The sequence below is a fragment of the Antennarius striatus genome, chromosome 11 (assembly GCF_040054535.1).
Source record: "Antennarius striatus isolate MH-2024 chromosome 11, ASM4005453v1, whole genome shotgun sequence".
Lineage (NCBI taxonomy): Eukaryota > Metazoa > Chordata > Actinopteri > Lophiiformes > Antennariidae > Antennarius > Antennarius striatus.
In genome coordinates this window covers 13,624,292-13,649,847 of record NC_090786.1, presented here as the reverse complement: position 1 = coordinate 13,649,847, position 25,556 = coordinate 13,624,292, and the positions used below count along the sequence as shown (strand labels likewise).

Sequence of the window (25,556 nt, the reverse complement as noted above, 5' to 3'; positions counted from 1 at the left end):
TTTCAAAAACAAATGGGGAGTACGGAATGTGACTTGAAAAATTTTTTTTTTTTAATTAAGTAATGAATGTTTTTCTCGATACACCCCAGGAAAAGGAATTACCTTTCTTTTGAATGGACTGAATGATTTGCATTTCCTTAAAATAAAAATCATCAGGAAGAGTTTATTTTTAACTTATTACTTATATACACTGCCCGGCCAAAAAAAAAAAAAAGTCACATACTCTAATATTTCGTAGGACTGCCTGTAGCTTTGATTGCGGTGCGCATTTGCAGTGGCATTGTTTCGACAACCTTTTACAACGTCACAGCATTTACTTCTGTCCAGAATTGCATTAATTTTTGGCTGAGTTCTTGTATTGACGATAGGAGTCAAACCACTCTGCAAGGTCTTCTCCAGCACATCCCATAGACTTTGAATGGGGTTAAGCTCAGGACTGTGGGGGCCAATTGATGTGTCAAAATGATTCCTCACGCTCCCTGGACCACTCTTGGCATTGTTGTCCTGGAATATGGTCATGCCATCCGGTAGGAAAAATCCATTTATGGGATTGCCTGGTCATTCAGTACATTCAGATACTCAGCTGACTCAACTTTTTTGGTGAATAATACTGCTGAGCCAAGATTTGACCAACCGAAGCAACCCCTGATCATAATATTGCATTACATTACTTTTTTTTTGGCCGGGCAGTGTAGTTGTAAACATGTATCCATGACTTCAACTATCAATGTGTTCGCAACTGCAACACCTGTTTTTGACTGTCACAGTTCGAATGATACAGCAGTCGAAGCAAAGGAAACCATCAGCAGCAACTAAACTGAGGGAAATAAAAGAGTAACACCTTGTGAACTTTGAAATGTCTGACAGAAAACCGACCCCAGATTTTCTCTCTGAGGTGAGCTACAACCCACAAGACTGTGAGCAGAGAAATTACAGTGACGCACAACCAGGGGATGAAGAAGAGCGACGATGTGCATGGAAAATACCATCTCTCCAGGAGCTCGAGGAGATTTTGCATTCAGCTACTCGGTCCTGTGACCACTACAATGAAGTGTGGCCAAACCTGTATCTGGGAGATATGTGAGCATCCTATGCATTGTTTGATTTCATATACCAGTCTGCCTTCTTAATAATGCAAAACAAATTTTCAGGTTCATGTCTCACAACAAGTTTGGGCTCTGGCAGCTGGGTATCACTCATGTGTTGAATGCAGCGCATGGAAAACTATGCTGTCAGGGAAGTGATGATTTTTACGGAACCACAGTGAAATACTATGGAGTCCCAGCCAATGATCTGCCGACATTTGACCTTTCAGCTTTCTTTTACCCTGCTGCTGAGTTCATTCAGCAGGTTTTGACGTCAGGAGGTACAGTACAGTTTCCACACGTTGCCAGTGGTGACATAGAAGCACAATGCATTTCCTTTTTGTGTTTTTCCAGGCAAGGTGTTTGTTCACTGTGCTGTGGGTGTGAGTCGCTCGGCTGCCTTGGTTCTGGCCTACCTGATGATTCATCACCACCACAGTCTTCTGTCCGCAACACAACTTGTTCAACAAAAACGATGGATTTTCCCAAACAGGGGCTTCCTGAAGCAACTAATAGCTCTGGACCAAAAGCTGCAGGAAAAAGTGCAGAATGAACAACGTGCAACATAAACCCATGGCTTCTGTTCTTTAGGTGGGTGAAGTTCCTTCATATGTTGCATCTGTCCGTTTGTATAAACTAAACAGCTTGTCCATCCTTCCCGGTCTTATTCCCTTCTAATGTGATGTAACTGATTCCAGAAGGTGTTCTTCCATGAGTAAATAGATCAGTTCAAGGGCAATATTAAATAACTGCTTCGAGTCAACTCATTCAACACAGAGGGCTAATTTTGGAGCCGGGCGACATTCAAACAGCCACCTGCTCCCGTCTCTCTCTGAGCTGCTCAGACTCTGGCAGTGAAAGGCACAGATATCAGGAACGCTGTTGAGATCTTTTGGAGGAGCGCTCTGTATACAGAATGTCTGGGAGCAACCAGCAACAGGACCTGGTGTTCATTAAAGAGCTCGAGCTCATCTTGGACTCCTGTACACTAGAGCTTACACCAGTGGATGAAGTCTGGCCCAACCTGTACATAGGAAATGTGTGAGTCTCTCACGTTTCTGGATTTTGATGTAAGGAAAGCTTCATGAGCTCCTTCAGAGAAAAATGAAGTTTGCTTTTGTTTTGCGTGTTTTGCAGGGCTGTTGCACAGAATAGAAAGACATTACATAAACTAGGCATCACCCATGTCCTGAATGCAGCACACTCCAAGCAGGGCAGCATCGGCAATCAAAGTTTTTATGGGAATACTTGTGTTTACTTTGGAATCCCAGCAGAGGATTCAGACTCCTTTGATCTCGGTCAGTACTTCAGACCTGCAGCCGACTTCATACATAAAGCCCTGAAGAGTGCAGAAGGTACGGTATATGAATAAGATGTCCACACTTGTTCCATCAACATGCTTGTGACTTTGTACATTTTCTTTTTTTCTTTCACATTCTCCATGCTACTCCACAGGAAAAGTGTTGGTGCATTGCATCATGGGAATGAGTCGATCAGCGACGTTAGTACTGGCTTACTTGATGCTGAAGCAACGTCTTGCTCTGAAAGACGCTCTGAGACGAGTTGCCCAAAAACGAGCCATTTACCCAAATCAGAATTTCCTATCTCTCCTTCTCAAACTGGATGAACATCTTACGCTCAGACGGAGGTTGTGTTTTCTTCTCTGACATCCCTGGCTGCAGGCTGATGAAGACTGGCGTGGACATTTCGATGCAAAATCTTTACACCTTCATGTGACTGTTGTGAAATATTGTGAAATGTTGTGAAATATTGTAAATACGTACACATATTGTCCTTTATATTTTATATTTATATTTGAAAAATAGTTGGTGTATTTTAGTAAAATATTTACTGAACTGTAGACATTAAACTTTTATTCTTTCATCTTTTAAACTGCAGTGTCTTAATTGTTTCAGACAAATAACTTTGTCCTAACAAAGACATGTTTTTATCAATGGAACTTTGTAATTGTTGAAAAAACAAGCTATTGATTTTTATTGTTCAGTTGCAAATTTAAAAAAGAAAGTGTTTTTAAGGAGCATAATTTCTGTTGCTAAAGTGTGATAATATTATGTCAGCATTTTTTTTCTTCTTGATACAGTCAACACAACCAATATGATTTATGAGAAACACTTTCAAACAAATACAAGTCAAGTGAACACATCAGTGTGAACGTCCTGATCAGCCTGGATCATATTTCTTCAGGCCTGACTCAGCTACTGCATAGCAACAGAGACTAATACCGTCCAGCCCTGTGTTGCGTAACAGTCTGCCGTCAGTGAGCCAATGATCAAATTTATGCCTCATGGTCATGAGGGTAGCACAACAGCAGGGTGTTTGACCTATTCATAGATGCTTTCTGCAGGATGTTTTGTCTCTCCTGAGTTTTTAACTGCAGTGTCATTAAAAGAAACAGAACATGGATGGTGAGAGAACAGTTTGAGCTGCATGAAGGAGAGGTGAGTTCATTAGTCTGCAGAGCTGTCAAGATTGTGTTTTATTGCAGAAGAATATTGGACACGTTAGGTCTCTGGGTAAAGATCACAATGAGGCTTTAAAAAATCGGCAGGTTTTACTCGTATTGTGCTTGTACTTGTCAAAAATGCGTGATCCATATCGGATACTTGTCTGAAAACGTGTACCCGGCTCAACCCTAATTTCTATATTATATTATATATTAGTTCTCTATTATATTAGCTACTTGTAAGTATTTATTCTGAATAGTTCATCACTTGTGTATGTGTGTGTGTGCGCGCGTGTGTGTGCGCATGTGTGCGCATGTGTGTGTGTGTGTGTGTGTGTGTGTGTGTGTGTGTGTGTGTGTGAGTGCGTGTGTGTGTGTGTGTGTGTGTGTGTGTGTGTGTGTGTGTGTGTGTGTGTGTGTGTGTGTGTCTCAGCATGTTTCTCAGGGATCCACCATACGAACCTCCTTCCGTCTTGGAGCTGCAGGAGCTCCTACTGGCCAACAGACGACCCACTGGACATGTCAATCAAGTGTGGCCAAACCTTTACATCGGCAATGAGTGGGTTCACACGCAGCAAGAGACACACACGTCTATATTAACATCATACATAAAGGTGAGCATGAGTGTTTTGTTTCAGGGTGGCTGCTCGAGACAAAAGCCTTCTCCACAGTCTGGGGATAACCCACATCGTAAACGCCGCTCACGGATCCCCCAGTCCTGGCCCAGGATTCTGCTTCTACGTCAACACTGGTCCAAGATTCTACAGAGACATGAACGTGGATTATTATGGGGTGGAGGCTGATGATGCGACAGATTTTATCCTGAGTTCATTCTTTTACCAAGTAGCACGATATATCAGAGCTGCACTGGCTGTGGGAGGCAAGTTAGTTGGACTCAGATGTTATGGTTATCATATTGTGTCAAGATATACAAATGCGTTGAGTGTAACCTCAAATGTCCCTGTCCCAGGACGGGTGTTTGTCCATTGCCTCATGGGGGTGAGCCGTTCTGCAACCCTGGCGTTGGCCTACCTGATGATTGTGGAAGACCTGAGGCTGCAGGAGGCCGTGGCTGCTGTCAGGCCACACAGAGACATCTGTCCAAACCCAGGCTTCCTCCAGCAGCTCAGAGGCCTCGACATGACCCTGGAGAGGGAGAGGAGGAGGAGACAATAGCCTCACAAACTTTAAAGACGGACACAGTGGCACAGAAAAGCACAAATGACAGCATGTGCACACAGACACACATATCTTTATTGCTACAGAAGTTACTCAGGAAGAGGAAACTTCATCTTTGGCAGAACTGCAACAAATTCTCTGGATGAATAGAAATTCAAAAGCATTGGTAAACTAAGTCTGGCCCAATTTGTACATCAGAGATGAGTGAGGTCAAAATGCAAAACTACCGATTTCAAATTCTGTAAATAAATCTAGCCTGTTGCATAATCTGTAGCTCTGCTACACATTTCATTGACAGTAGGTTGAAGAAATAGATATGTATGCAAATATTCATGAATTCATGCAAAGGGTAACAAAAATGCACAGCTTAGGCTACAGAAGCAAGGCAGACTCATCCATAAATCCATTTTTTTATACAACTGTTTATTCGACTTGAGGGTCATAGGTTTGCTGACTACGGGCACGAGGCAGGGTCCACCCCGAATGAGACACCAGCTCATTGTGCGGCCACATGCAAGACAAACAAGTGTTCACGTTCACATCTACAAACAGGGACCAGTTCCCCTAAGTTGCATGTTTTTGGAGGTGGGAGGAAGCCGGAGAACCCAGAGAGAACCCACATAGTTTTTGTTTAACAGTTCTGAATGTGTACATTGACGACAGTATGATTTATTAGTGATCTGATGTAAACTTTTTGTAACCTGTAACATAAGAACAGAAGAACCTGTTTACATAAGAGTACAACGATATTTATGAACCATGGCAGAAATGCCAGCTTTTTTTCAGAAGCACTTCTTTCTAATGATACATAATATATCTTTACCGTTAACACTGAAGAAAGTGCTGTCCACAATTCTATGTCCTAACAGTGTGTGTGTGTGTGTGTGTGTGTGTGTGTGTGTGTGTGTGTGTGTGTGTGTGTGTGTGTGTGTGTGTATGTGTGTGTGTGTGTGTGTGACGTTGTTGATGTCAGGTGTTGTAGACCAGTACCTAAAAATATCACTTAAACACAGAGTGAGTTCAGCGTGTTTCAGCCATTGAACCTACTGTGAAGATCTCTCTCTCTCTCTCTCTCTCTCTCTCTCTCTCTCTCTCTCTCTCTCTCTCTCTCTCTCTCTCTCTCTCTCTCTCTCTCTCTCTCTCTCTCTCTCTCTCTCTCTCTCTCTCTCTCTCTCTCTCTCTCTCTCTCTCTCTCTCTCTCTCTCTCTCTCTCTCTCTCTCTCTCTCTCTCTCACTTGTAAACATGTATACACACAGACACACAGACACACACACACACACACACACACACACACACACACACACACACACACACACACACACACACACACAGACACACACAGACACACACACACACACACACACACACACACACACACACACACACACACACACACACGTCTATACTGGTCTGTGATCCTACCGGGAACTGATTCAAAGCTTTAAGCACAAGGAGGTAAGTAACTTTTTTCTCTTTACAAAAATTATGAATTAGATAGTAGAGTATTTGTTGCCTTCATCTGAACACATGTTCATGTAAACCACTCTTCATTAAGAGCAAACATGTCAAACTGACATGACAGAAGAACTAACTATCCTTCCTGTCATGGTCACCATTCAAACTGTTTATGTACATGAAGAACAAACTGAGAGACTAACCAAACATTAATCCCCTCATAAACAGATTTAATCATAATCCCAGTTTAACAAGCTTAATAATTTACTATTTCATAGTAAATTATTTGCAAAAAAATATTTTTTTTAAATATTCGTTTTCAATGAACCATCCATGATACTTAATGACCTCCCTGATTCTTTAGAAGTTGATTTACAATTACTCTTTTGAACATATTGTCTTAACCAACACTTCTTGTGTGGAAATGTCGGCCACTGAACAACAACGTCACCTTGACCTGTCACTTGAACTTGTGTGCAGTGGCTTCATAGAAGTGACAACAGGAAGACGTCTACTTGTGTTCCTGCAAAGGAAACCCCAGAGGAACACAAGGGACAACAGTATTGTTAATTAATTATGAATTCGGCTGTTTTACACATTGTGTATCTCAGAAAAAAATTCGTTTTTATTGTTAATGGGATTATAAATAAATGTATCCTGTAAAGGAAGTAATTCATTTCTGCCACCAACTAAATAATTATTTTTTTAATATTATAAAAAGTCATTCCTATTTATTAAGTTCACATTCACCTGTTTTTTCCTTTCACCCCTTCTCTCATACATGCATTCTAGGGTTCTTCTTCCTTTCCTTCTGGCTTGCCCTGTTAGGAGTTACCACAGAGTATCATCCTTTTCTATATCAGCCCATCTTCAGCATCCTCTCCTCTAACACCAACTTCCCTCATGTCTTCTGTCACTACATCCATCCACCTTCTCTTTGGTCTTCCTCTTGCCTGGTAGCTCTATTTTCAACACCCTTTTACCACTATACTCACTCCTCTGGATGTGTCCAAACCACCAAAGTCTGGTCTCTCTACCTTTCTCTCCCCAACATCTCACCTTGGCTGTTCCTTTGATCATTTCTGATCCTAACCAACCTGGTCACTCCTGGGGAACCTCAACATCTTCATTTCCACCACCTCCAGCTTCTTTTCTTCTTTTCAGCGGCATTGTCTCTGTCCATCATGGCTGGCCTAACCACTGTCTTATCATTTTTGTCCTTCATTCTATCCGAGGCTCTTCTGTCACAGACAGACACCTGACACCTTCTTCCACCGGTTCCAGCCTGCTTGGATCTGTTTCTTCACCTCCTTACTATTCTCACTGTTGCTCTGGACTGTTGACCCCAAGTATTTAAAGTTTTCCACCTTTGCTACTTCTTCTCCCTGTAGCCTCACTCTTTCTTCTCTGCTCTTCTCATTTGCAGACATATATTCTCTTTTTTTTCAGCTAATCTTCATTTCTTTCCTCTCTAACACATGCTGCCACCTTTCTAAATGTTCCTCCACGTGCTCCTTGCTTTAACTGCAGATCACAATGTGATCTGCAAACATCATGGTCCATGGAGATTCCAGTCGAACTTCATCTGTCAGCCTATCCATCGCCACTGCAAAGAGGAAGGGGCTCAGAGCTGATCTCTGATCAGCCCCACCTCTATCTTGAACTCCTCTTTCACACCTACAGCACACCTCTGTCATTCTGCAGTCCGTTAGAATAGTCCGGTACTATTCTAATGGACTCCTCTGCCACTCCAGAATTCCTCATTCAGTACCACAGTTCCTCTCTGGGTACCCTGTCATAGGTTTCTTTAGATCTACAATGTAGCTCCTTCTGATCTCTTCTGTTCTTCTCCATCAACATCCTACTCAGTATTGCTTATTTAATTTCCTGTTTAATTGATTGATTGTGTAATCTATAAAATAAGTATGACATGATTTTAACTGATTTGTCTGATCACAAACTCCAAAGGTCATCCTCTATGGTTGCTCATTAAATTTCTCCTGACCCTCAGTAACTCATTTACTAATAATTGCATCTTTGAATGAGGTGAAGACATTGCTTTTGGTTGGTGATTAGGTTAACAGAGGTGAGCCATGTCCTCCTGTGTGGTGAAGTCCAGGAGCAGGAACCCATACACGGCGGTGAGGGTGGACCCGGACATTGATTACATCACACCAGGAACGTTAGATCTGGAACAGATGTTCTGGACTGGCTCTGGAGCTAAATTTGAACATGTCAACCAGGTCTGGCCAAACGTCTACATTGGAGATGAGTGAGTAGATGCAAGCAGATGCACTGGAGTCCAAATCCTTGATGGCATCTTCATATTGACCTCGTGTGTTGTAGGAAAACGGCTCTGGAGCGCCCTGGGCTGAAGAATTTGGGCATTACACATGTTCTGAATGCAGCAGAGGGAAAGTGGAACAATGTACTGACTGGTGCTGAGTATTACAGTGACATGGACATAGAGTACTACGGAGTAGAGGCTGATGACAAACCAACCTTTAACATCTCCCAGTACTTCTGCCCCGCAGCCCAGTTCATCCACGAGGCTCTAAGTCAGTCACAGAGTAAGTCCTAGAGGTTGAAACCTTTGATAGAGTCTTTTATCACTGTTCCACTGAATCCACATGTGCTTATTTTGGTTCCCAGACAAGGTTCTGGTCCACTGTGTGATGGGTCGCAGCAGATCAGCAACTCTGGTCTTGGCGTACCTGATGATGAAACGGAGCTTATCTGTGGTGGAAGCCATCGAGCATGTGCGGCAGCGCCGCTGCATTCTGCCCAATCATGGCTTCCTGAAACAGCTCAGAGCCCTGGACATAACCTTACAAGAGGAGAGGCTGAGGCAAAAAAGACAACTGCAAGACCAGCAGTTGACCATGAAAACAGACCCATGATTCCCATTGTTGTTTATCCGAGTTTAACCAAGGTATGCAAAAATGTTCTATAAGTTTCTTTATTTTCTGCAGATTTTCATTTTTGCCTCTACCAAGGATGTTAAGGCTCTTGTTGTTAGTTTGTTGGTTGTCAGAAGGATTAAAATAATTTTGGAAAGTTTTCGGATGAGAGGTACTTGGAGAAAAAAATATACCTATTAATCACAGTGAAAATATTTATGAGCAATTTTGAATGTTGCTTAATATCTGACTTTACTTAAAAAGTTAAAGTGCAATCTACTTTATCTATACATAGAGAATGTAACAAATGGCCTGTCTTCAATGCAGCACTGGTAAAACAGGATTTCATTGTTTTTGTTGTTTGAGTTGATTATTTTTGTTTGGTCTTCAGTTACACTGAAGGCGTACATTGTTGCCAAGTGTAAATCAACAATTTTTTGCACTTGGCAAACTGGAGGATGTGAAGATGGATGAAACAATCAGTAAAGGTAATTTTCGATCAGCTGACTCAATAATTAAATACATGTAATACAGGGGTGTCAAAGTCACACAGAGGGTCAAAAAACAAATTTGCTACAAGCCGAAGGTCGGACTGGTTCAATGTTTATTAAAACATGCTGAAATCAACATAGCCTAGTGAACCAAGAGCTAACACAGTGTATATTATTTAATGATTAAATTAATAAAGGAATATTTTGTTTTGGCTCTGTCTGTAACTTCAAGGTGAAACATTTTCAACAAGCAAACAGCAAAAAAGTAAATGTCCTTCAAAAACAAAATATGTTCCTTAAGAAAATGCAATTGAAAATGAAATTGCATGCATTATAAACTGAAAATACATTATTGTGCATGCACAATAACGCATTACTATGCAAAAAAAATAAAAATAAAATTCTGCTGCTCTATGATTCTACCAATCACTGCTTTCAAATAGTAAAATAAAAATACATCAAATCTGTTGTACCCTTTCTCATGGCTCCTATCTGCAAATTTCCATGAGTCCATTCAACTGAAATATAAATAAAATTTAAAAATCTATGGCACACAGACAAAACAATATTTTCTTCAGAGACATCACGTCTTGTAGAAACAAATCTAAAAATTTAACTGAATTTAAAACTGAAAATACTTTACTGCTGTGTGATGCTCACTGAGTCTGATCTTTCGTACAAGTTCATCGATTTTCGGGGTCGGGCTCTGAGCTGAGGAATTCCTCAGGATGATCAGTCACACGGCTCCTGTGTGACGTCTGTTCAGCTTCATCAGAGAGGTCACACAGGTCTGTGGTACGAAACATAAGGGAGCGTCCCCACGCTTTTGGAGGTGAGAGGAAGCCGGAGAACCCGGAGAGAACCCACACAGACACGGGGAGAACAGGTTAGACTCCACGCGGGGGGGGGGGGACGTAGACCCGAAACCGCCTTGCTGCACGGCGACAGCGCTAACCACCTCACCGCCCTGCTGATAAACAATGAAACTAAGGCAGGCTTGTTGCGCTGCAGTGACTTCCGCTACCGTTGCATTGTGGGGAATGTAGTTTCGGTGCGTGCAAAACACCTGCAGGCCGTTTGGTTGATCTCGCCAAAGAATATGTTCATAATGTGTCTACAATCACCACGTTATTAAAACTAAAGGAAGTTTAAGGAGTTTAAGGCATCGCGTGGTTGGAGAAGTTCAGAAGGAGGACAGGAATTCACTGTTTTTCGGCATGGTGAGGCTGTTTACGTTATGCACAACTCTCATTTATTGTGTAATAATCTAATTGTATTGTAACAAGTATTTGTTACATCTTTTTATGCATTTTTATGCTTTATAAAACATTTTTCGGAATTTTTGGGGGCTTGGAACGATTAGGGCATTTGCATGGAAAACGCCTCTCTACTTACGAAATTTTCTACTTACGTAATTTCTTCCGGGACCAATTAATTTCGTAAGTAGAGGTACCACTGTAATTCAAAATCATCCAGCGGGCCAGATCTGGCCCGTGTAACTTGACTTTAACATGTGACGTAATATCTTCACTGATAAAATATGAAAAAGCTTAAAAATGAATTTTTTAACATTGTAGAAACACTAAGACATTACATATAAATGGACATAAAAATGACTAAATATCAGAATAAACATTGGATATTTTATTTGGGAATTTTCAACATTTTCAGTCCAATATGTTCAATGCAACAGACCAATAACCCTAACCCCACAAAACAAAAAAACCCAGAAGAACATACATAAAGCTCATGGAATTTGACAGAAGAAAAACATGCATCATTTGAGTTTCAAATATATCTTGCAGTATTCAGAATTACACATACTTCTTTATTCATTATTATTAGATTCAAGTATCAAGCATTACACAAACCATAAAATTACAGTTAACTAAACTGAATTCAGAGGTTTGGCCTCCCCGAGTCTGGAGCATGACAGCCCATTTTTACTCTGAGGACAATGAGTGACATGATAGTTACAATGCACATAAATGAAAAACTGTTTTTCATAACTGGCCTTTTATATTTCATCCAAAAATCAAAACTATAATCGGAAATAGCTTCTTCTTTTTTTAAATCTTCAAAACATGTCAATAATGCATATATATATATATATATAAGCAGACAATAAAGATGGATAGCATGCTGGACTCAGTTTGAACCAAAATGTCCTAAGAAAACTGAAATCAATGACAAGATTTCCCCTTTAGATTGTTCTTGTAAAACAACATCAGCAGAGACCGGGGTGTCATGATTGCTTTTGAATCATTACACGAGAAACAAACACTCCTTTGGCGCTTGGCTGCATTTCTACTGGCCCCCAACGGGGACTTTCCAGGAGACCCTCAAAGATAGCAAAAACAAAAAAAAAGAAAAAGAAACCAATAGACTGTTTCAGGGAGAATAAAAATGATGTTGAGATGAAATAGCAGTCAATTGGAAGTACAAGTACAACCTCAATGTTTGCATCAGCAAGAACTGCTTTGGATCAAATGGCAGGAATGATATACATGAGGCAGGCCATCCCCATGGCCTGACAGCCTGTGTTATAGCATATTGATGAAGAAAATTGTGTGGATGACATGGACGGACTGCTAATTTAAAAAAGAAAACAAGGCTACAAGAAAGGTACCCACTGTAGACAAAACTGGAAATATTTAGTCAGTTGTCTAAGGCAGAGGATTCAGGCTGAAGTGTAAGTTTCCTGAGAATCCTCATTTGAAGTGTGGTTTTTCTGGGAAAGTGCAACCTGCTTGTCTGATGATGACGTTGGCGGCGTAATGCCCCGCATTGACGCACTGATCCAGCAGGTTCTCCTTCACGAGTTCAGAGAGGAAACCTGTACACGAGAAAGGAAACTTCAGCAGGAATCAACAGAAAATAAGGGAAGCAACATGCAACTTTGAAATGTATTCAATGAATGAATAAATAAATACATAAATGGAAGGATGGATGGATACTCTTACCTCCTACAAAGGCATCACCTGCGCCATTTGTGTCAACAATATCCTTGGGGTCAATTTTTAGTACAGGGAATGTCTCAATCTTGTCTTCTGAACAGGGACAAGAAAGAGTATTATACTTCCATCAGGGAAAACACACAAGATAGACAAAATAAAAAGACAAAAGAACAGAAGGTCATACTTTGAGCAATAGTAGTCTCATCCTTTCCCTGGGTAATCACTACAATCCTTGGTCTCTTCTTGTTGACTTTGGGTAAAGCCTGGGCTTTTTTGGCAATTTCCTTAATGTCCGTGGTCTGCAGACAAAACACACGCCAACACCGGTTGATAATGAACAAAATACATGATAAATAAAGCAACTGTGAAAACTGCTAATCCACTTACCTCAAAGTTCTGCTCTTTAGCAAAAGCTGCTGCCTCCTGAGAAACAAAAAGGAACCAAAAGCTGTTTCTCTGCATAATTACACGTAGCTGATATTGTCTGAAATGTTTGCTTTCTGGAGTTTGGCTTACTGTCTCATTGCCGAACAGGACATCAACGTAGGGTAAAACCTGCATGAGATTATCCTTGAAGAACATGCAGATGAAGGGCGCAGAGAGATTCAGGCAGAATAGCTTGTTATTTTCAGACGCGTGCTTTGCCACTTTCAGGATGGACTCCACAGAGACGGTCAGGAAGAAACCCTGGTAGCAAACCGTGACACTGGGTCAGGAATCATCTGCTTTTTATAACTTGACGTCTGTGATGAATCGCATGAGGTGAATCCTTTAGCAGAAACTACACCAGTCTGTCAGGAAATGATCCTGTGGGTCCTCTGCTGGTTTTCCATAGAGAAAAACTACTCACAGCGATATAGTAGACATTAGCTTTTTCCACCAGCTTCCAGTTTTCTTCCAGATCTAGATGTTTATCCTTCTTATAACAATTAGCAGCAGCTAGATTAGCGACCAGAGACCTGATGGTAGGAAAGGAAAACAGAAATGAGGACCTGTATACAGATGAGATCTTTATGTGCTTTAGTCATCATTATTACCAACCTGTTGTCTCCGGTGATGCAGGCAGCACATGTCCCGGTAGGCTCTTCATCTTGTTCGTAGTAGTGGGCATCCACGTGGGCTTCCCTTGCCTTCTGCTTCAGGATCTCACCAAAATTGTCTTTGCCGATGCAGCCAAAGAACGTTCCCACATTATGGGGTTCTTGGATCATCCACTACATTGACAGGTCCCATGAGTTAAACGGCCTCAGCGATGTCAACCATTTACAGAGATGACAGAGCATGACTGACCTGAGCAACCTTTATGGAGTTCTGTGTGGCTCCTCCAGCGTGGTACTCAACTTTGAACTTCTTCACCAATTCTTCAAATCTACACAAAGAGACATACCGATACAGAGAACTGTAATTACTTTCCTCTAAATGTATTTGATTATTTTCATATACTAACAAAAAAAAAAAATAGTGACATTAAAAGCTTCTGAGAGGTATCATTTCTCATGCAGTTCTTTGATTGGTTGTCCACAGCAAAGCACATTGTTTTTATTTTGTTCATACCTGTGTTTCCTCATCCACAGCTGGACTGTACTTTCTTTCTAATGCATATTTCATTCCAGATGATCATGCAAAACTTGTATGACAGTAATTGTTTGAACTTCCTGTTCAAAACACAGTTACAGAAGCAGCATGTTGATGTTACGCTTAAGGCAAAAGCAGCAATAATTTGCTGTACTCTAGTCTAAATATAGCAGCCATATCAATATTAAATATAACTGTCCTCTGTGGTTGGAAAAAATCGCTGCTTTCTTTTTAATTCAAACATCTTCATGTATCAAACATCAGTAATCCTCTAAACATGTGAGTATCTGACATTACAGAACACACTGGTGCTGTAAAATATTACTACAGAAAACATGGATTCTATAGTCAGAATGCAAACTAGTAACACATGACTGTCTTATCGCTTTGAAATGTTTGCTTTCTGGTTCTTGTTGCAGAGGGACTGGGAGTAGAAGTGTCCTGATTTGCTATTGGCTGAGACAGGCTGTGTCCCAGATCTGCCACTTTGCCATTGGTTATCTATTAAGGAGCGGAGGTCAATCAGGCTGATTTCTGGTGTATGCCTGCTTTGGCTGGTCCTCTCCAGAACAGAGGAGACCTAACTCACACATGATTTGAGGCATATTTATTTTTTGAGTGCTACAATCCCTGCTATCAGGTGTCTGAGCGCTCAACCTGTGATGCATGCGGTACATACAGTGCTTTGTGCTTGTCCTCTGCCAGGATCTGGTCATTAGACTTCAAAGTGTACCTGCATATAAGAGAAACAAGAAGCATTCATTTTCTAAAAACTTTTTACCCCAGAATAAACCTGTCTGTGTATAATTCACTAAAGCCTAGACCATACTATTAAAAACATTCCATAAGAATCTAGATTCTGTTTCTGCTGACAAAATGATGGTGCTGTCTCAGGAGCTGTTCACTCGAATGTAGAATGCGATCAATTTAATCATTAAACCAATAAATCACAGGCAGAGAAACTGTGTACTACCAAACAATAAAATTATTCTAATCAATGAGAAACAGATTGTAGTTTCTTTGAAAGAGAAGACAGAAGTTGAAAGGATTTAAGTTGCAGCTTCAGTCCTGCTTTACGACATAGGAGTCTGGATTAGAAACATGTTTGATTGGCTGTTTTAGCTCTAATCCTGGAATTTACGCAAGGGGTTTGAGAATGGACTCTGAGCTGGAACCCTTTGCCCTGGTCAACTCGGTGTGACGAAGCCTGGACAGAGCAGAATATGTTAGATGTGTCTGTCTTGGTTTCCGCTGAAGATTCTCACAATGAGCAACACCAAGTAGAGCAATACACAGATCTAAAGTAAATAATTACTACCCCTGAGTAATGTAACAACACTGCTTCAGCAAAGCCCTCATGGCTTTTAATGAAGGCTTGACTCATATTTAAGCCTTAGCAAATGTTATATAATACATGAACCAATGACAACCAATCAATAACATAATGACAAAACAAGAACTTGTATACAGTACTCTGGACCAGAACAGTTCAGAGAATACGAGCACAGATATAAACAACTCTCAGAGATGATCAGTCATCTCTGCTGCTTCATCTGCTCTGCTCTCTTCTTCTATCATGAATCTCCACTGATCACATTATAAAACTACTCTTCCCTATTAGACTCTGCCCCCCTGCTGACCCACCACACACATCACTACATACTCATCACCTCCCCCACGCTCATCACTCCTTCTAGTTTTACACACGTCTGTCACCCATCTGTAATACGACAATATCATTCATATTTATCTTTATATTATCCACTAGTAAAATATGTTCATTGCACTTTAATCCATATATTCTAATTTAATCTGTTTATTATGTCTATATCCATCCACAGGAGCCATATATTATGTCTAGTACTATACCATGTTAATAACACCAAATCCGTATCTGTAAAACATTTTTTTCCAGTATATTTCCACACTTTCTTTCAGCTGCACTTCTGGTTGGACGCCAAACTGCATTTCCATCCCATACACGTACAAATTTAATGACAACAAAATTGAATCTCATCTAATCTAACGGTCAGCCAGCCACAGGGGTCGCATCACTGACACCACACACTTGTATACCACGTGATCTGAGTTTTATAGAGTTGACAGTAGCAAAAAGACACTTGTTTTTAAAAAAACAAACAAACCAAAAAAACAAGTATAACCATCATAACTCTAACCCTCTACAGCCACTGATGATGATGGAACATTCCCTACTTTATAATACAGAAATGTTATTATGATTGCTTCAGTCCTTTTACTTACTTATCCAAGAATTCTTTGTCTACGACAGCACTGATGTCCAGAAGGGGGTTTCCCATCCCAAAGAGCAAGTTAGGCCTGAAAAACAGAGTCAAAAACTAAAACTTTCTTTACACACTTGTTATCTTTAGCAATTATCTGTGTTTATTTTTCACATTGACAGTAATAACGGGTAATTCTAGCAGAGTTCATTTCAACATGTCTTTGTGTTCAAAGGGCAAACAATTAGTGAAAGGTAACGGCCAGAAGGTTAAAAACACAAAGAGCCCTACTTTCAGCTCATTATCAAGAGACATGCTTCATGAATGCAGAAATTGACATTTGTTCTTTCCACTTAGTGTGGTGGAATTACTACCAGTTTTTACCCGTATTTGTTCCCAGTCCACAGTTGTGTCTTCATGTGGCTTCACTCACATGACATGACAAAAAGGAACAAAAGCAAAAATAGCAAGCCTGAATGTTTCATATGGAAACAAACATTGCAAAAGAATATGAATACAGCTTGCAGCACAGCCAAAGTCAGTAATGCATGAAAGCGTGTCATGTCACAGGGAGGGAACATCAAGGCAGCCGTATGCCGTCTCTGCTGTATTTAGCCCGTCGTTTTCCCCAAACAAAGGCTTGGAAACTCTCAAAAATCTTAGTTTTGCGATGCCAAAAAACACTTTTAAATCACCACAGTGACACTTCTCCTATTGGGTCCAAATGAAATGAGACTACTGCTAAAAAGGTGCATCGGCTGTGTGTCAAAATGCAATCATACTGGTATTTGCTTTACAGCAAAACACTGCAACCAGTGGGTTAGTCAGAAACTTTCCTGTTCTGCTAGTAAATAAATAATGACCTGTGCTAATTCTGCAAAAACAGTAGAGCTTGTGATATACAGTAGCATGTCAGTAACACGTGTATCTAGTGTTGTCTCCACTCGTGCAGTACTCATTCCTGATGTCACAACAAATGAAATTGTTTTCTGAAAAATAAAATTCTTCCCATATGGAGAGTCTCTGACCTCAGGCCCTAACCGAAGCCACTGCAAAATGCACGTGTCGACATATTTTCCACACAGCCTGTCTTTCTGCATTAGCCTAAGACAATATGCAATAAAACAAGAAGAGGCAAGACACGTCAACGGGTTTTCTAAATTTCCTGATGGGTGTTTGTCGATGCAAAAGAACAACAACAAAGAGAATCCATTACACACATGTTCCACTTGCACAAGGCGTTGCTGTGGAACAAGTCAATTAAAATAAACCAGAAATCATGCCATCCTTTGAATCCATTCTCTAGAAATCAGCATGGCCTTACCTTAGAGATGACATGCTGTGCTACTCTCTATGTACTGACGGACCTGTTGATCAACTCTGAACACCTTCTCAGAAAAAGACCTTAGCAGTTTAAAACTTCCCAATTTCAGCTCAGTGTGTGCAGATCGATTTCTCCATGAAAACACAACTCCACCTCCTCGGAGCGGACTGATTGGTGGCATCTGCAGGAGGATGGGCCAAGATCGTCTGTCTCAGTCTGAGGATTGGCTCGAATCACCCCTGAAAACCTCGATCCTGTCACTCTGGTGTAGCAGCGTTAGATCGTGAGCAGAGAGCAAATGGCCAGCAGAGATAGCGATGTGACAACAGCTGGTTGCAGCCGAGAGGAAACCAGTAGAAATGAGACTCGCTTATTTGTTTAAGGATCAGTCAAACTCTCACAGATCAGTGAATAAACGTGTCTTTGTTTAGTTGTGAGCACCACGCACGTGGTTCTCACGCTGGGATTAGATTTGGGTTAGATATTGGCCACCTGAAGGATAGCGTGCAAGAGATGAGAGCAGCAGCGCCTTATCTAAATCTGACCTCAGGCCGGCTAAAATTTAAAGTTAACCACCAGGGTAGCCACATGATCAGATACCATATCAAAAAGGGATTTACACCGGCGACCTCTCCGTGATGTTTCGGACGTTCTACGTCAACACCTTCGGTAAACTCAACATTCCATGTAACATGTCTAATGCACCCAGGTACAGAATCATCTCCAGAACTGATATGCATATTTGCATTCAATTACGAAGGAGAGGATAACTTTGCAAAGAGGCTGTCTTAGCTTTTTGTTCAGCTTTTTGACTCCTTTAACTTTAAGTCACCTTAATTTCGAAGGAATCTCTTTGTTTGGAGACTCCGTCTTTTCCTCCTCTGAAAGTTTTTGTTTCTTTGCTTGCGGTTCTTCAGAAGCCATGACCAACGCTGCGCTCCAGTCACCTCTACCGGTGTGAAAACGTGGTCAGTCTCCCCAATCCTTAAACCCTCGGGGATGCCTGGCAGGCAGCAACAGAACCCTCTTCCTCAAAGGATATGTGACGTCATTTCGTATTTCAACCAATCAATAGTCTTACTTTTAGCTTAAGTCAAAGTACAGTACTTGTATATCATTTTGAATATTTGTATTATTAAACAGGTTATCATATGAAATAGCATGTAATAGCTGCCTTACAGAAGTATGAACGTGAATGCAAATATGGTGAATATAAATAATAAGAGTTAATTATGAAGATTATTACATGTAGGCAAATAATGGAAGTGTAGGAAAGGTTAGGCTTCTGAAAATAAAACAAGACACGGTCATCCATTGAGAGGCAATTAGTGGTAATGTCTACTACACTGCCGCTGATATTTACCCATAAAACCGTATTGAGGCTGTAGTACAAGTCTGTTAGGCTTACATTTCGCAATTTCATCATGGTATGCAGAACCTGCATTTCACATTGTTTCGATTTGACACCCTACTTTTTTTTTTTTTTAAATTTTTGTAGTTCAGCAGTCCGGTTTGCGTGGACACAATTTTTTGTCTCATGCCTGAACCACGTATGCGCTCGTTATACCCTACGTTGCATCGTACGTAACGCCTGCAAGATCAGTATTAGGGTAAAATTAAATTGTGTACACACAGAGGTTAGCTGCCCACAGCTATTGCCTGCTTAAAAAATTTAAAACTTTTCGCTGAAAGCATCGGTCCAGTTGGTAATTGGTTTGTTAGTTTCTAAAACAGTTTAGATTATATTTTATTATTTTATCGGTAGTAGCTAGGCCATTATTGTGTGGTCGATTTGTTTTCGGGCTCTGGTGTGTTTACGTGTGCATAGATCTACAGGCGTCTTCTCAGCTGACATCCAGCCGCGTTGGGACTTTGATTAAATCAACTTTAGTTTAAAGGTAAAACTTTAGTCTGTCTGAGCAATTTTGAAAAGGTTATTTGTTATTTAAAGCACGCCTTTCTGTGAAGCTTCTGACTAGCGTTTATTTAAATTGTTGCACTAAAATGCAGTTGGTAAAGCTGTTCGAAGTTAACCAGTCTGTGATTGTTAACCAGTCAGTAAAAAAGTGCTGTAGTTCAGTTTAAGCTAGTTTTAGAGACTGGCAGTGGGTAAAATCTGACAACAGTGTACAGGACACTGATTTACATTTAGATTGGTTGGTTTTAATTTCGGTACAATTAAATAATTTCTAAAGTGTTTAGTTTTTAAAACTTTTGAATTTCATCTGTCTTTCTCAGTTACAGAGCTCTCATAACAACAGCCACCTGATTGTTGCTGCTGAAATGATCCACAGTTTATTCCTGATTAATCACTTGGGAGACATCTTCCTGGAGAAACACTGGAAGAGTGTTATCAGCCGGGGTGTGTGTGACTACTTTTTTGAGGCAAAGCAGAACGCAGCAGACCCAGAAAATGTGCCCCCCGTCCTGCAGACTCCTCACCACTATCTCATCAGTATATACAGGGACAAAATCTTTTTCATTGCTGTCATCCAGACTGAAGTCCCTCCACTGTTCGTCATTGAGTTTCTGCACAGAGTGGCAGACACATTTCAGGTGTGTTTAAACTCTCATTTCGATAGAACAATGGCATTAGTTAGACATTTTTGTTTCTGTCCAGACTTCTCCGTTAGCAGATTGTGACTTGATGTAGTTCAGAAGGATTTCAGTGGTACTAGTATGTGAGGGAAGCATATTTCACTTCCCCAAACTGGTTTTGCAATTCTGAAGAAGAATAAGATACACATATAATCTTAATAATAGAGACAGAGAGGAAATTATCTACCAGTAGTTTATTTTAATTTTGTAAATTTTTCTAAGGCGTGTCACACAATTTGCAAAGGCAGTCTAAATATTCCTGTAGCTTCTAGTGTATTCTCAAGATGTGATGATTAATTTGAGTAACTGCAGGATGTCTCCAATACTTTCATTACACCATGGAGTTTTTAATTACCCAGGAATAATTTTGATGTTGAATGTGAACAGAAGTCTTGGCTTTAATTCCGTGTATGTATGGAGTTGTGGTGCAGTGTTTTCTCAAAGTGAAATTGAGGTGCACCTACACCTATACCTACAGGTTGTATCAAATCGCACTTAGTTTCTCTGCGTGAAGTTAAAGTGTCTCTTCAAAGGTTATATATGATACACTGCGTATCCTGACTGCAGAAATTAACAGAAAATGAAAACTCTACATGCCCCATATAGTTGGTATCTAGTATGGTATTGGTTTTTGTAAATCATATGATAAATCGATGACCTTGGATTTCCTGTAACAACACCATTTGTATATGTCAGTCTGGTCTTGACTGAAACATTGTGTGTGTTGACAGGACTACTTTGGAGAGTGCTCAGAAGGTGTAATCAAGGACAACGTGGTGACTGTGTACGAGCTGTTAGAGGAGATGCTGGACAATGGCTTTCCACTCGCAACAGAGTCCAACATCTTGAAAGAGATGATCAGGCCTCCCACTATCCTACGATCAGTTGTTAATACGCTTACAGGTAATGTGACGTCGCCCTGGTTAAGGAGTTAAAGTTCAGTTACAGCTTTACTGTCTACTTATCATTCAAACGAATAAAATAAATGTTTTTTTAGATGCACAGCTGCTCTTCCTGCAGCTGTTTTCTTAGCTGTATGCGCTCAGTTGCCAACAGGACTTCTGAAAAATATTTATGTATGTAATATATATGTCTGTGTGAGCTCAGTGTTGTCTTGATGTTCTGTTTTGTTTATTTTCCAGGAGGGAGTAATGTTGGGGATACATTGCCAACAGGCCAATTGTCCAATGTTCCATGGAGGCGAGCTGGAGTTAAATACACCAATAATGAGGCATATTTTGATGTGATCGAGGAAATAGATGCCATTCTCGACAAATCAGGTACCCTATCCAATCGTTTTATCACTACACTGGCTTGTGCCCTCTTGCGGCTACATTTATCACTACAATGTAAAAGTGATGATATATTGATTGTATGATTGGATCTCGCTCCTGTTTGAATATTCACATCTCCTTCAATCTGTTTTATCAGGTACAACAGTATTTGCAGAGATCCAGGGTGTAATTGAGGCCTGTGTGAGACTCTCTGGGATGCCTGATCTGACACTGTCCTTCATGGTGAGTTAAGTTCCTCGTTTTCCTGTCATTTTAACTATATGCAGCATGTACAGAAGCGTGTAAAAATATCCTGTGTGTCAGTCAAAGGAATACATATAAAAAGAAAAGCCACACAAGTGTCAGAATGGATAATCGTTTCAAACACTTGCATTGATCCCAAGTGGAATATGCAAGTTGTTCTTTGTCCTAATTTTTTTGTTAATATTACCTTTTCTAGTTTCACTTTTTTTAAAAAGAAATCAACAGATAGAGCTTTAACTGCTGACTGAGTGTTATTCGGCTTTTGTGTCTGTACTTGATGACAGAATCCTCGTCTCCTCGATGATGTGAGTTTCCATCCTTGTGTGCGGTTTAAGCGCTGGGAGTCGGAGCGTGTCCTCTCTTTCATCCCACCAGATGGGAACTTCACACTAATGACCTATCACGTCAGTTCTCAAAAGTAAGCACACCAGTACTTCTGTATGTCTTCTTTATGAATCAGTCAAGACCCTTTGTAAGACTCCCACCACAAGTTCACTGACATATGCATTTTACGTGTCAATAATCAGCAGGTATGTCCAATAGATTACTTTTTTGCTGAAAAAATGTAATCTTGGAATCAGTATCCCCTCCCAACAATATCTTCTTTGTCCTGTAGTTTACTTTGGATTTCAGGAATGTATGGAAATTGTGGTTTAATTTCCGTGATACACATTCACAGACTTCATTTGTCATCTTGTGAATTTGTAAACACAAGGTGCTTACTGTCTGCCTCCTAACAGTTTGTGATCGTGGTATTTTGTCTGTGACACTCCTCAGTCTCGTGGCCATTCCAGTATATGTGAAGCAAAGCATCAGTTTCTTTGAGACGGGACCTTCTGGTCGCCTTGACATCACGATTGGACCCAAGCAGACCATGGGGAAGGCGGTGGAGGGATTGAGGGTCACCATCCACATGCCTAAAGCTGTGCTGAGTGCCAACCTCACAGCAACGCAGGGACATTACACCTACGACCTTGCTACCAAGGTAACAAACTGTTCACAAGTCTGCCCTAAGCAGTACAGTATTTTCTGGACTATAATGCACTCTGGACCATAAGGCGCACCTTCAATTAATGGCCTATTCTAAAACTTTTTCCATATATAAGGCACACTGGATTATAAGGTGCATTTTTGGTTTTTGAGAAAATTAAAAGCTTTTAGGTGCACGTTATGGTACGGAAAATAATGTATTATTACAAAACGTCTTAATGTTTTTAGTAACCAAAAAGAAAGCTCTATATTGTCCTTAATGGGAGACCCTCTGATGTTTATGGTAGGTGTTAGTTTGGGACATTGGGAAACTGAACCCCCAGAAGCTTCCTAACTTGCGAGGCACACTGACCACACAAGCAGGCGCCCCAAAACCCGAAGATAACCCTGCACTCAACATTGACTTGAAGATACAGCAGCTCGCCATATCAGGTAATCCCAGCAGTATGACCTCTAAGTAAATCTGTCAGTCCTTGAAGGCCCATTCTTTCTATCTCCCCCTGCTCTTACAGGTTGTAAACAAATATTGTTTGTGATGATGTTGTTAGGTTGGAAAGGATCAGAGTTGATTTGTATTTCCAGTATTTACTCAGTTTACTTCTTCCATAGGTCTTAAGGTGAGTCGTCTGGACATGTTTGGAGAGAAGTACAAGCCTTTTAAAGGAGTCAAATATCTGACCAAAGCAGGGAAATTCCAAGTGCGGACCTGAGGAATGATGGGTAATGATTCATGACGCCAAATAGGGGGCGTTGTTACCACCTGTTGGTTCAACTCCCAAATCAGTCTTACCTGATATCCTAAGTGTAATTAACTAACAGTTTTTCATTTTAAGAGGTATTTATTGTTTGGCATTACATGTTCATGGAAATGTATCTGTGGCCTGTAAAGGGAAGCCTTGATTATGTGTGTGACATTGTGTAAGTGTTATTAGGTTCTATCCAGTTTGGGTGTGCAGCATTGTTTGCATCATGAGTGTGGATTCTCATTCATCTAGTTCATGGTCATCTTTGAGAAGGAATCTGAAGCAACTGGACTTCTGTTTAGGGACTGATGACGTTTCATCTCTCATCCAAGAGGTGTCTTCAGGTTGACCTGACTGGCAGAGATGTTCAAGAAGGTGTTCATTTTTATTTTCATCAAGTATGTTGTTATTGTGCTTTGGACACAACTGTTATGGTGTGACCCTCATGACGGTGACTGTGTTTCATTATCTTAGAAAGGTTTAAATATCTGTACTACCTGCCGGTCATAGCTGAAAAAGTCCCTTGCATAAGAGTTGAAACGTCTTCTAACCCTAAAGAAAAATCCAGTTCCTTCAGATTCAAGGATCATCATGTATAGAGTTAAGCCCAAAATTCTTCCTAACACTGGTAAATTTTGACTTCAAGTCACTTTTATTTAACCAGTAAGTTTTTCTTGATTAAAAGTGACACAAGTACCCCAGAAGATAATAACATGTTTTAGTATTGTGGAAAAATATTTGTCAGCTTTTTTCTACATTTAAAAAAAAGGTTGAATTTCCAAAACTATTCATACACTTTGCAAACTGTCACAGTCTATGAGAAAGTCCGAAGTTCTGTACCATTCCAAAAGGTCCAGGCTTTTTTAAGCGTCCTGATTGCCCTGATTCATTGGGAACAGCAGTTTGATCAACATAACAGGTGGCAAACAGGAGCTTTCTATAGTGTTTTGTGAACAGTCCTGGACAAGTGAAAACAAAGGGACTCCCTGAGGATCTGCGCCTCTGCTTGTGGCAAAGTCTCAAGGCAGACAGCCCAACGGACGTTGTATACTGCTGGGTTCCACGGATGGAGACCCAGGAGGACGCCCTTCTCCAGATAAGGCACACAAAAGCCCGCTTGGCCTTTACAAACGCTCATCTGGACAAGGGGTATGAATAATTTTGGGCTTGACAGTAATTCCATTCTTCTTTCTTTTGGAAATGCTTCTGAATATTATATCTTTTTGTCTTACTCATCACCAAAACATCAAACACTCATGAACGTAACTCATGTGGTTGTTTTTTGAAAAAGGTAACATCTACTTCCTGAGCAAGTGCATTGTTTCTAAGTGCAGGTATTTTTGCACACTTTCACTTATTAATATGGCCTTGTGACAGTTGAAGTTATGGTGCTTTGTAAAGCACACTGCAGTACAAAACATTCTTTTGCAGGCCTGAGATACTGAGGTACATCTTAAAAAATCTAATGTCTGGCTTGACTTTGTGATGATATACGACTCTGCAGTGTCTACAAAAGACTGAGTCAGGCCTTCTGTTGGTTACACTTAAGCAAAACGCACTAAATCTTTTAAGATCCTCACATAATCTTGAATCTCCTCTTCAATCAGCACAAGATTTGCACAATAAACTCTCCACATGGAAAGTCTGTATTCCAGCACATAAAGTGTCTTATCAAATCTTTAACATTGTGTGTTCATGTCTCCTTTATTATCTGACCACCGCGGGAGCGATGACTGGACTGGTTGGTCTTTGGGTCAGGGTCTTAATAACTTTGGTAATGATTTAGAGCCACATGCATGTCATTTGTCTGATATTCGGGTTCACTTAACGGTATTTACTGTAATTATTACCAATCAGTGAACGGTACCATATGGTCACATTCATAAGTGATAAACATGACAAGATGCATTTTAAAGAGTGTCATTGCTTTGTGTGCTTTCCAGCATATTTACGTTCGAAATTATCTTGCAGCATCACCTTCCCTGTCTTACAACCAGTCATTTATCTTTCTCCCCA

The 25,556-nt window shown here is 40.5% G+C and overlaps 6 protein-coding genes across 10 annotated transcripts; 5 read left to right on the top strand and 1 right to left on the bottom strand.

Annotated features, from left to right (window-relative positions):
- Positions 1 to 649: 649 nt before the first annotated feature.
- Positions 650 to 1,916, top strand: LOC137603650 (dual specificity protein phosphatase 13A-like). Of its 2 annotated transcripts, none has more exons than XM_068327309.1 (4): positions 650 to 1,080; positions 1,152 to 1,366; positions 1,440 to 1,676; positions 1,787 to 1,916. In XM_068327309.1, exons 1-3 carry the CDS (start codon positions 857 to 859, stop codon positions 1,652 to 1,654), a joined length of 654 nt encoding a protein of 217 aa, XP_068183410.1. In that variant the 5' UTR covers positions 650 to 856; the 3' UTR covers positions 1,655 to 1,676; positions 1,787 to 1,916. The 2 variants fall into 2 exon arrangements, with proteins under 2 accessions (XP_068183410.1, XP_068183408.1); XM_068327307.1 differs by having other exon boundaries at positions 1,784 to 1,914.
- Positions 1,650 to 2,941, top strand: zgc:153981 (dual specificity protein phosphatase family protein). The gene is made up of 3 exons (XM_068327310.1): positions 1,650 to 2,126; positions 2,223 to 2,440; positions 2,541 to 2,941. The coding sequence occupies exons 1-3, from the start codon at positions 2,002 to 2,004 to the stop codon at positions 2,750 to 2,752; spliced, it is 555 nt and encodes a 184-aa protein (XP_068183411.1). The 5' UTR covers positions 1,650 to 2,001; the 3' UTR covers positions 2,753 to 2,941.
- Positions 2,942 to 3,405: 464 nt separating this feature from the next.
- Positions 3,406 to 5,843, top strand: dusp13a (dual specificity phosphatase 13a). Its single transcript, XM_068327650.1, has 4 exons — positions 3,406 to 3,544; positions 3,983 to 4,108; positions 4,188 to 4,429; positions 4,520 to 5,843. Exons 1-4 carry the CDS (start codon positions 3,534 to 3,536, stop codon positions 4,723 to 4,725), a joined length of 585 nt encoding a protein of 194 aa, XP_068183751.1. The 5' UTR covers positions 3,406 to 3,533; the 3' UTR covers positions 4,726 to 5,843.
- A 236-nt stretch (positions 5,844 to 6,079) lies between these two features.
- LOC137604266 (dual specificity phosphatase 29-like) lies at positions 6,080 to 9,787 on the top strand. The gene is made up of 3 exons (XM_068328309.1): positions 6,080 to 8,456; positions 8,531 to 8,754; positions 8,837 to 9,787. The coding sequence occupies exons 1-3, from the start codon at positions 8,278 to 8,280 to the stop codon at positions 9,082 to 9,084; spliced, it is 651 nt and encodes a 216-aa protein (XP_068184410.1). The 5' UTR covers positions 6,080 to 8,277; the 3' UTR covers positions 9,085 to 9,787.
- Positions 9,788 to 11,198: 1,411 nt separating this feature from the next.
- On the bottom strand, positions 11,199 to 18,635 carry adka (adenosine kinase a). Of its 2 annotated transcripts, none has more exons than XM_068326574.1 (11): positions 18,504 to 18,635; positions 16,370 to 16,444; positions 14,787 to 14,840; positions 13,823 to 13,901; positions 13,574 to 13,746; positions 13,383 to 13,491; positions 13,049 to 13,219; positions 12,920 to 12,955; positions 12,717 to 12,831; positions 12,539 to 12,625; positions 11,199 to 12,411 (listed from the first exon to the last, which is right to left on the bottom strand). In XM_068326574.1, the coding sequence occupies exons 1-11, from the start codon at positions 18,593 to 18,595 to the stop codon at positions 12,287 to 12,289; spliced, it is 1,116 nt and encodes a 371-aa protein (XP_068182675.1). In that variant the 5' UTR covers positions 18,596 to 18,635; the 3' UTR covers positions 11,199 to 12,286. The 2 variants fall into 2 exon arrangements, with proteins under 2 accessions (XP_068182675.1, XP_068182676.1); XM_068326575.1 differs by lacking the exon at positions 18,504 to 18,635 and adding an exon at positions 17,672 to 17,822.
- ap3m1 (adaptor related protein complex 3 subunit mu 1) lies at positions 18,618 to 25,527 on the top strand. 3 transcript variants are annotated; one of them, XM_068326572.1, is made up of 9 exons: positions 18,618 to 18,639; positions 19,910 to 20,227; positions 21,001 to 21,172; positions 21,412 to 21,549; positions 21,701 to 21,786; positions 22,092 to 22,225; positions 22,585 to 22,792; positions 23,085 to 23,229; positions 23,407 to 25,527. In XM_068326572.1, the coding sequence occupies exons 2-9, from the start codon at positions 19,955 to 19,957 to the stop codon at positions 23,505 to 23,507; spliced, it is 1,257 nt and encodes a 418-aa protein (XP_068182673.1). In that variant the 5' UTR covers positions 18,618 to 18,639; positions 19,910 to 19,954; the 3' UTR covers positions 23,508 to 25,527. The 3 variants fall into 3 exon arrangements, with proteins under 3 accessions (XP_068182673.1, XP_068182672.1, XP_068182674.1); XM_068326571.1 differs by lacking the exon at positions 18,618 to 18,639 and adding an exon at positions 19,354 to 19,569; XM_068326573.1 differs by lacking the exon at positions 18,618 to 18,639 and adding an exon at positions 19,809 to 19,827.
- Positions 25,528 to 25,556: the final 29 nt, after the last annotated feature.

What these genes read in the sequence shown, in the direction of transcription:
- LOC137603650 (XM_068327309.1), top strand. Translation starts at nt 857, where the DNA reads ATGTCTGACAGAAAACCGACCCCAGATTTTCTCTCTGAGGTGAGCTAC. An exon ending in AACCTGTATCTGGGAGATAT is followed by an intron (nt 1,081 to 1,151) that starts GTGAGCATCCTA and finishes ACAAATTTTCAG; the next exon opens with GTTCATGTCTCACAACAAGT. An exon ending in GCAGGTTTTGACGTCAGGAG is followed by an intron (nt 1,367 to 1,439) that starts GTACAGTACAGT and finishes GTGTTTTTCCAG; the next exon opens with GCAAGGTGTTTGTTCACTGT.
- zgc:153981 (XM_068327310.1), top strand. Translation starts at nt 2,002, where the DNA reads ATGTCTGGGAGCAACCAGCAACAGGACCTGGTGTTCATTAAAGAGCTC. An exon ending in AACCTGTACATAGGAAATGT is followed by an intron (nt 2,127 to 2,222) that starts GTGAGTCTCTCA and finishes CGTGTTTTGCAG; the next exon opens with GGCTGTTGCACAGAATAGAA. An exon ending in AGCCCTGAAGAGTGCAGAAG is followed by an intron (nt 2,441 to 2,540) that starts GTACGGTATATG and finishes GCTACTCCACAG; the next exon opens with GAAAAGTGTTGGTGCATTGC.
- dusp13a (XM_068327650.1), top strand. An exon ending in AACCTTTACATCGGCAATGA is followed by an intron (nt 4,109 to 4,187) that starts GTGGGTTCACAC and finishes GTTTTGTTTCAG; the next exon opens with GGTGGCTGCTCGAGACAAAA. An exon ending in AGCTGCACTGGCTGTGGGAG is followed by an intron (nt 4,430 to 4,519) that starts GCAAGTTAGTTG and finishes TCCCTGTCCCAG; the next exon opens with GACGGGTGTTTGTCCATTGC.
- LOC137604266 (XM_068328309.1), top strand. Translation starts at nt 8,278, where the DNA reads ATGTCCTCCTGTGTGGTGAAGTCCAGGAGCAGGAACCCATACACGGCG. An exon ending in AACGTCTACATTGGAGATGA is followed by an intron (nt 8,457 to 8,530) that starts GTGAGTAGATGC and finishes CGTGTGTTGTAG; the next exon opens with GAAAACGGCTCTGGAGCGCC. An exon ending in GGCTCTAAGTCAGTCACAGA is followed by an intron (nt 8,755 to 8,836) that starts GTAAGTCCTAGA and finishes TTTGGTTCCCAG; the next exon opens with ACAAGGTTCTGGTCCACTGT.
- adka (XM_068326574.1), bottom strand. Translation starts at nt 18,595, where the DNA reads ATGGCTTCTGAAGAACCGCAAGCAAAGAAACAAAAACTTTCAGAGGAG. An exon ending in TGCATCACCGGAGACAACAG is followed by an intron (nt 13,492 to 13,573) that starts GTTGGTAATAAT and finishes TCCTACCATCAG; the next exon opens with GTCTCTGGTCGCTAATCTAG. An exon ending in TCCTGTTCGGCAATGAGACA is followed by an intron (nt 12,956 to 13,048) that starts GTAAGCCAAACT and finishes TTTGTTTCTCAG; the next exon opens with GAGGCAGCAGCTTTTGCTAA.
- ap3m1 (XM_068326572.1), top strand. Translation starts at nt 19,955, where the DNA reads ATGATCCACAGTTTATTCCTGATTAATCACTTGGGAGACATCTTCCTG. An exon ending in ATCTGACACTGTCCTTCATG is followed by an intron (nt 21,787 to 22,091) that starts GTGAGTTAAGTT and finishes ACTTGATGACAG; the next exon opens with AATCCTCGTCTCCTCGATGA. An exon ending in ACAGCAGCTCGCCATATCAG is followed by an intron (nt 23,230 to 23,406) that starts GTAATCCCAGCA and finishes CTTCTTCCATAG; the next exon opens with GTCTTAAGGTGAGTCGTCTG.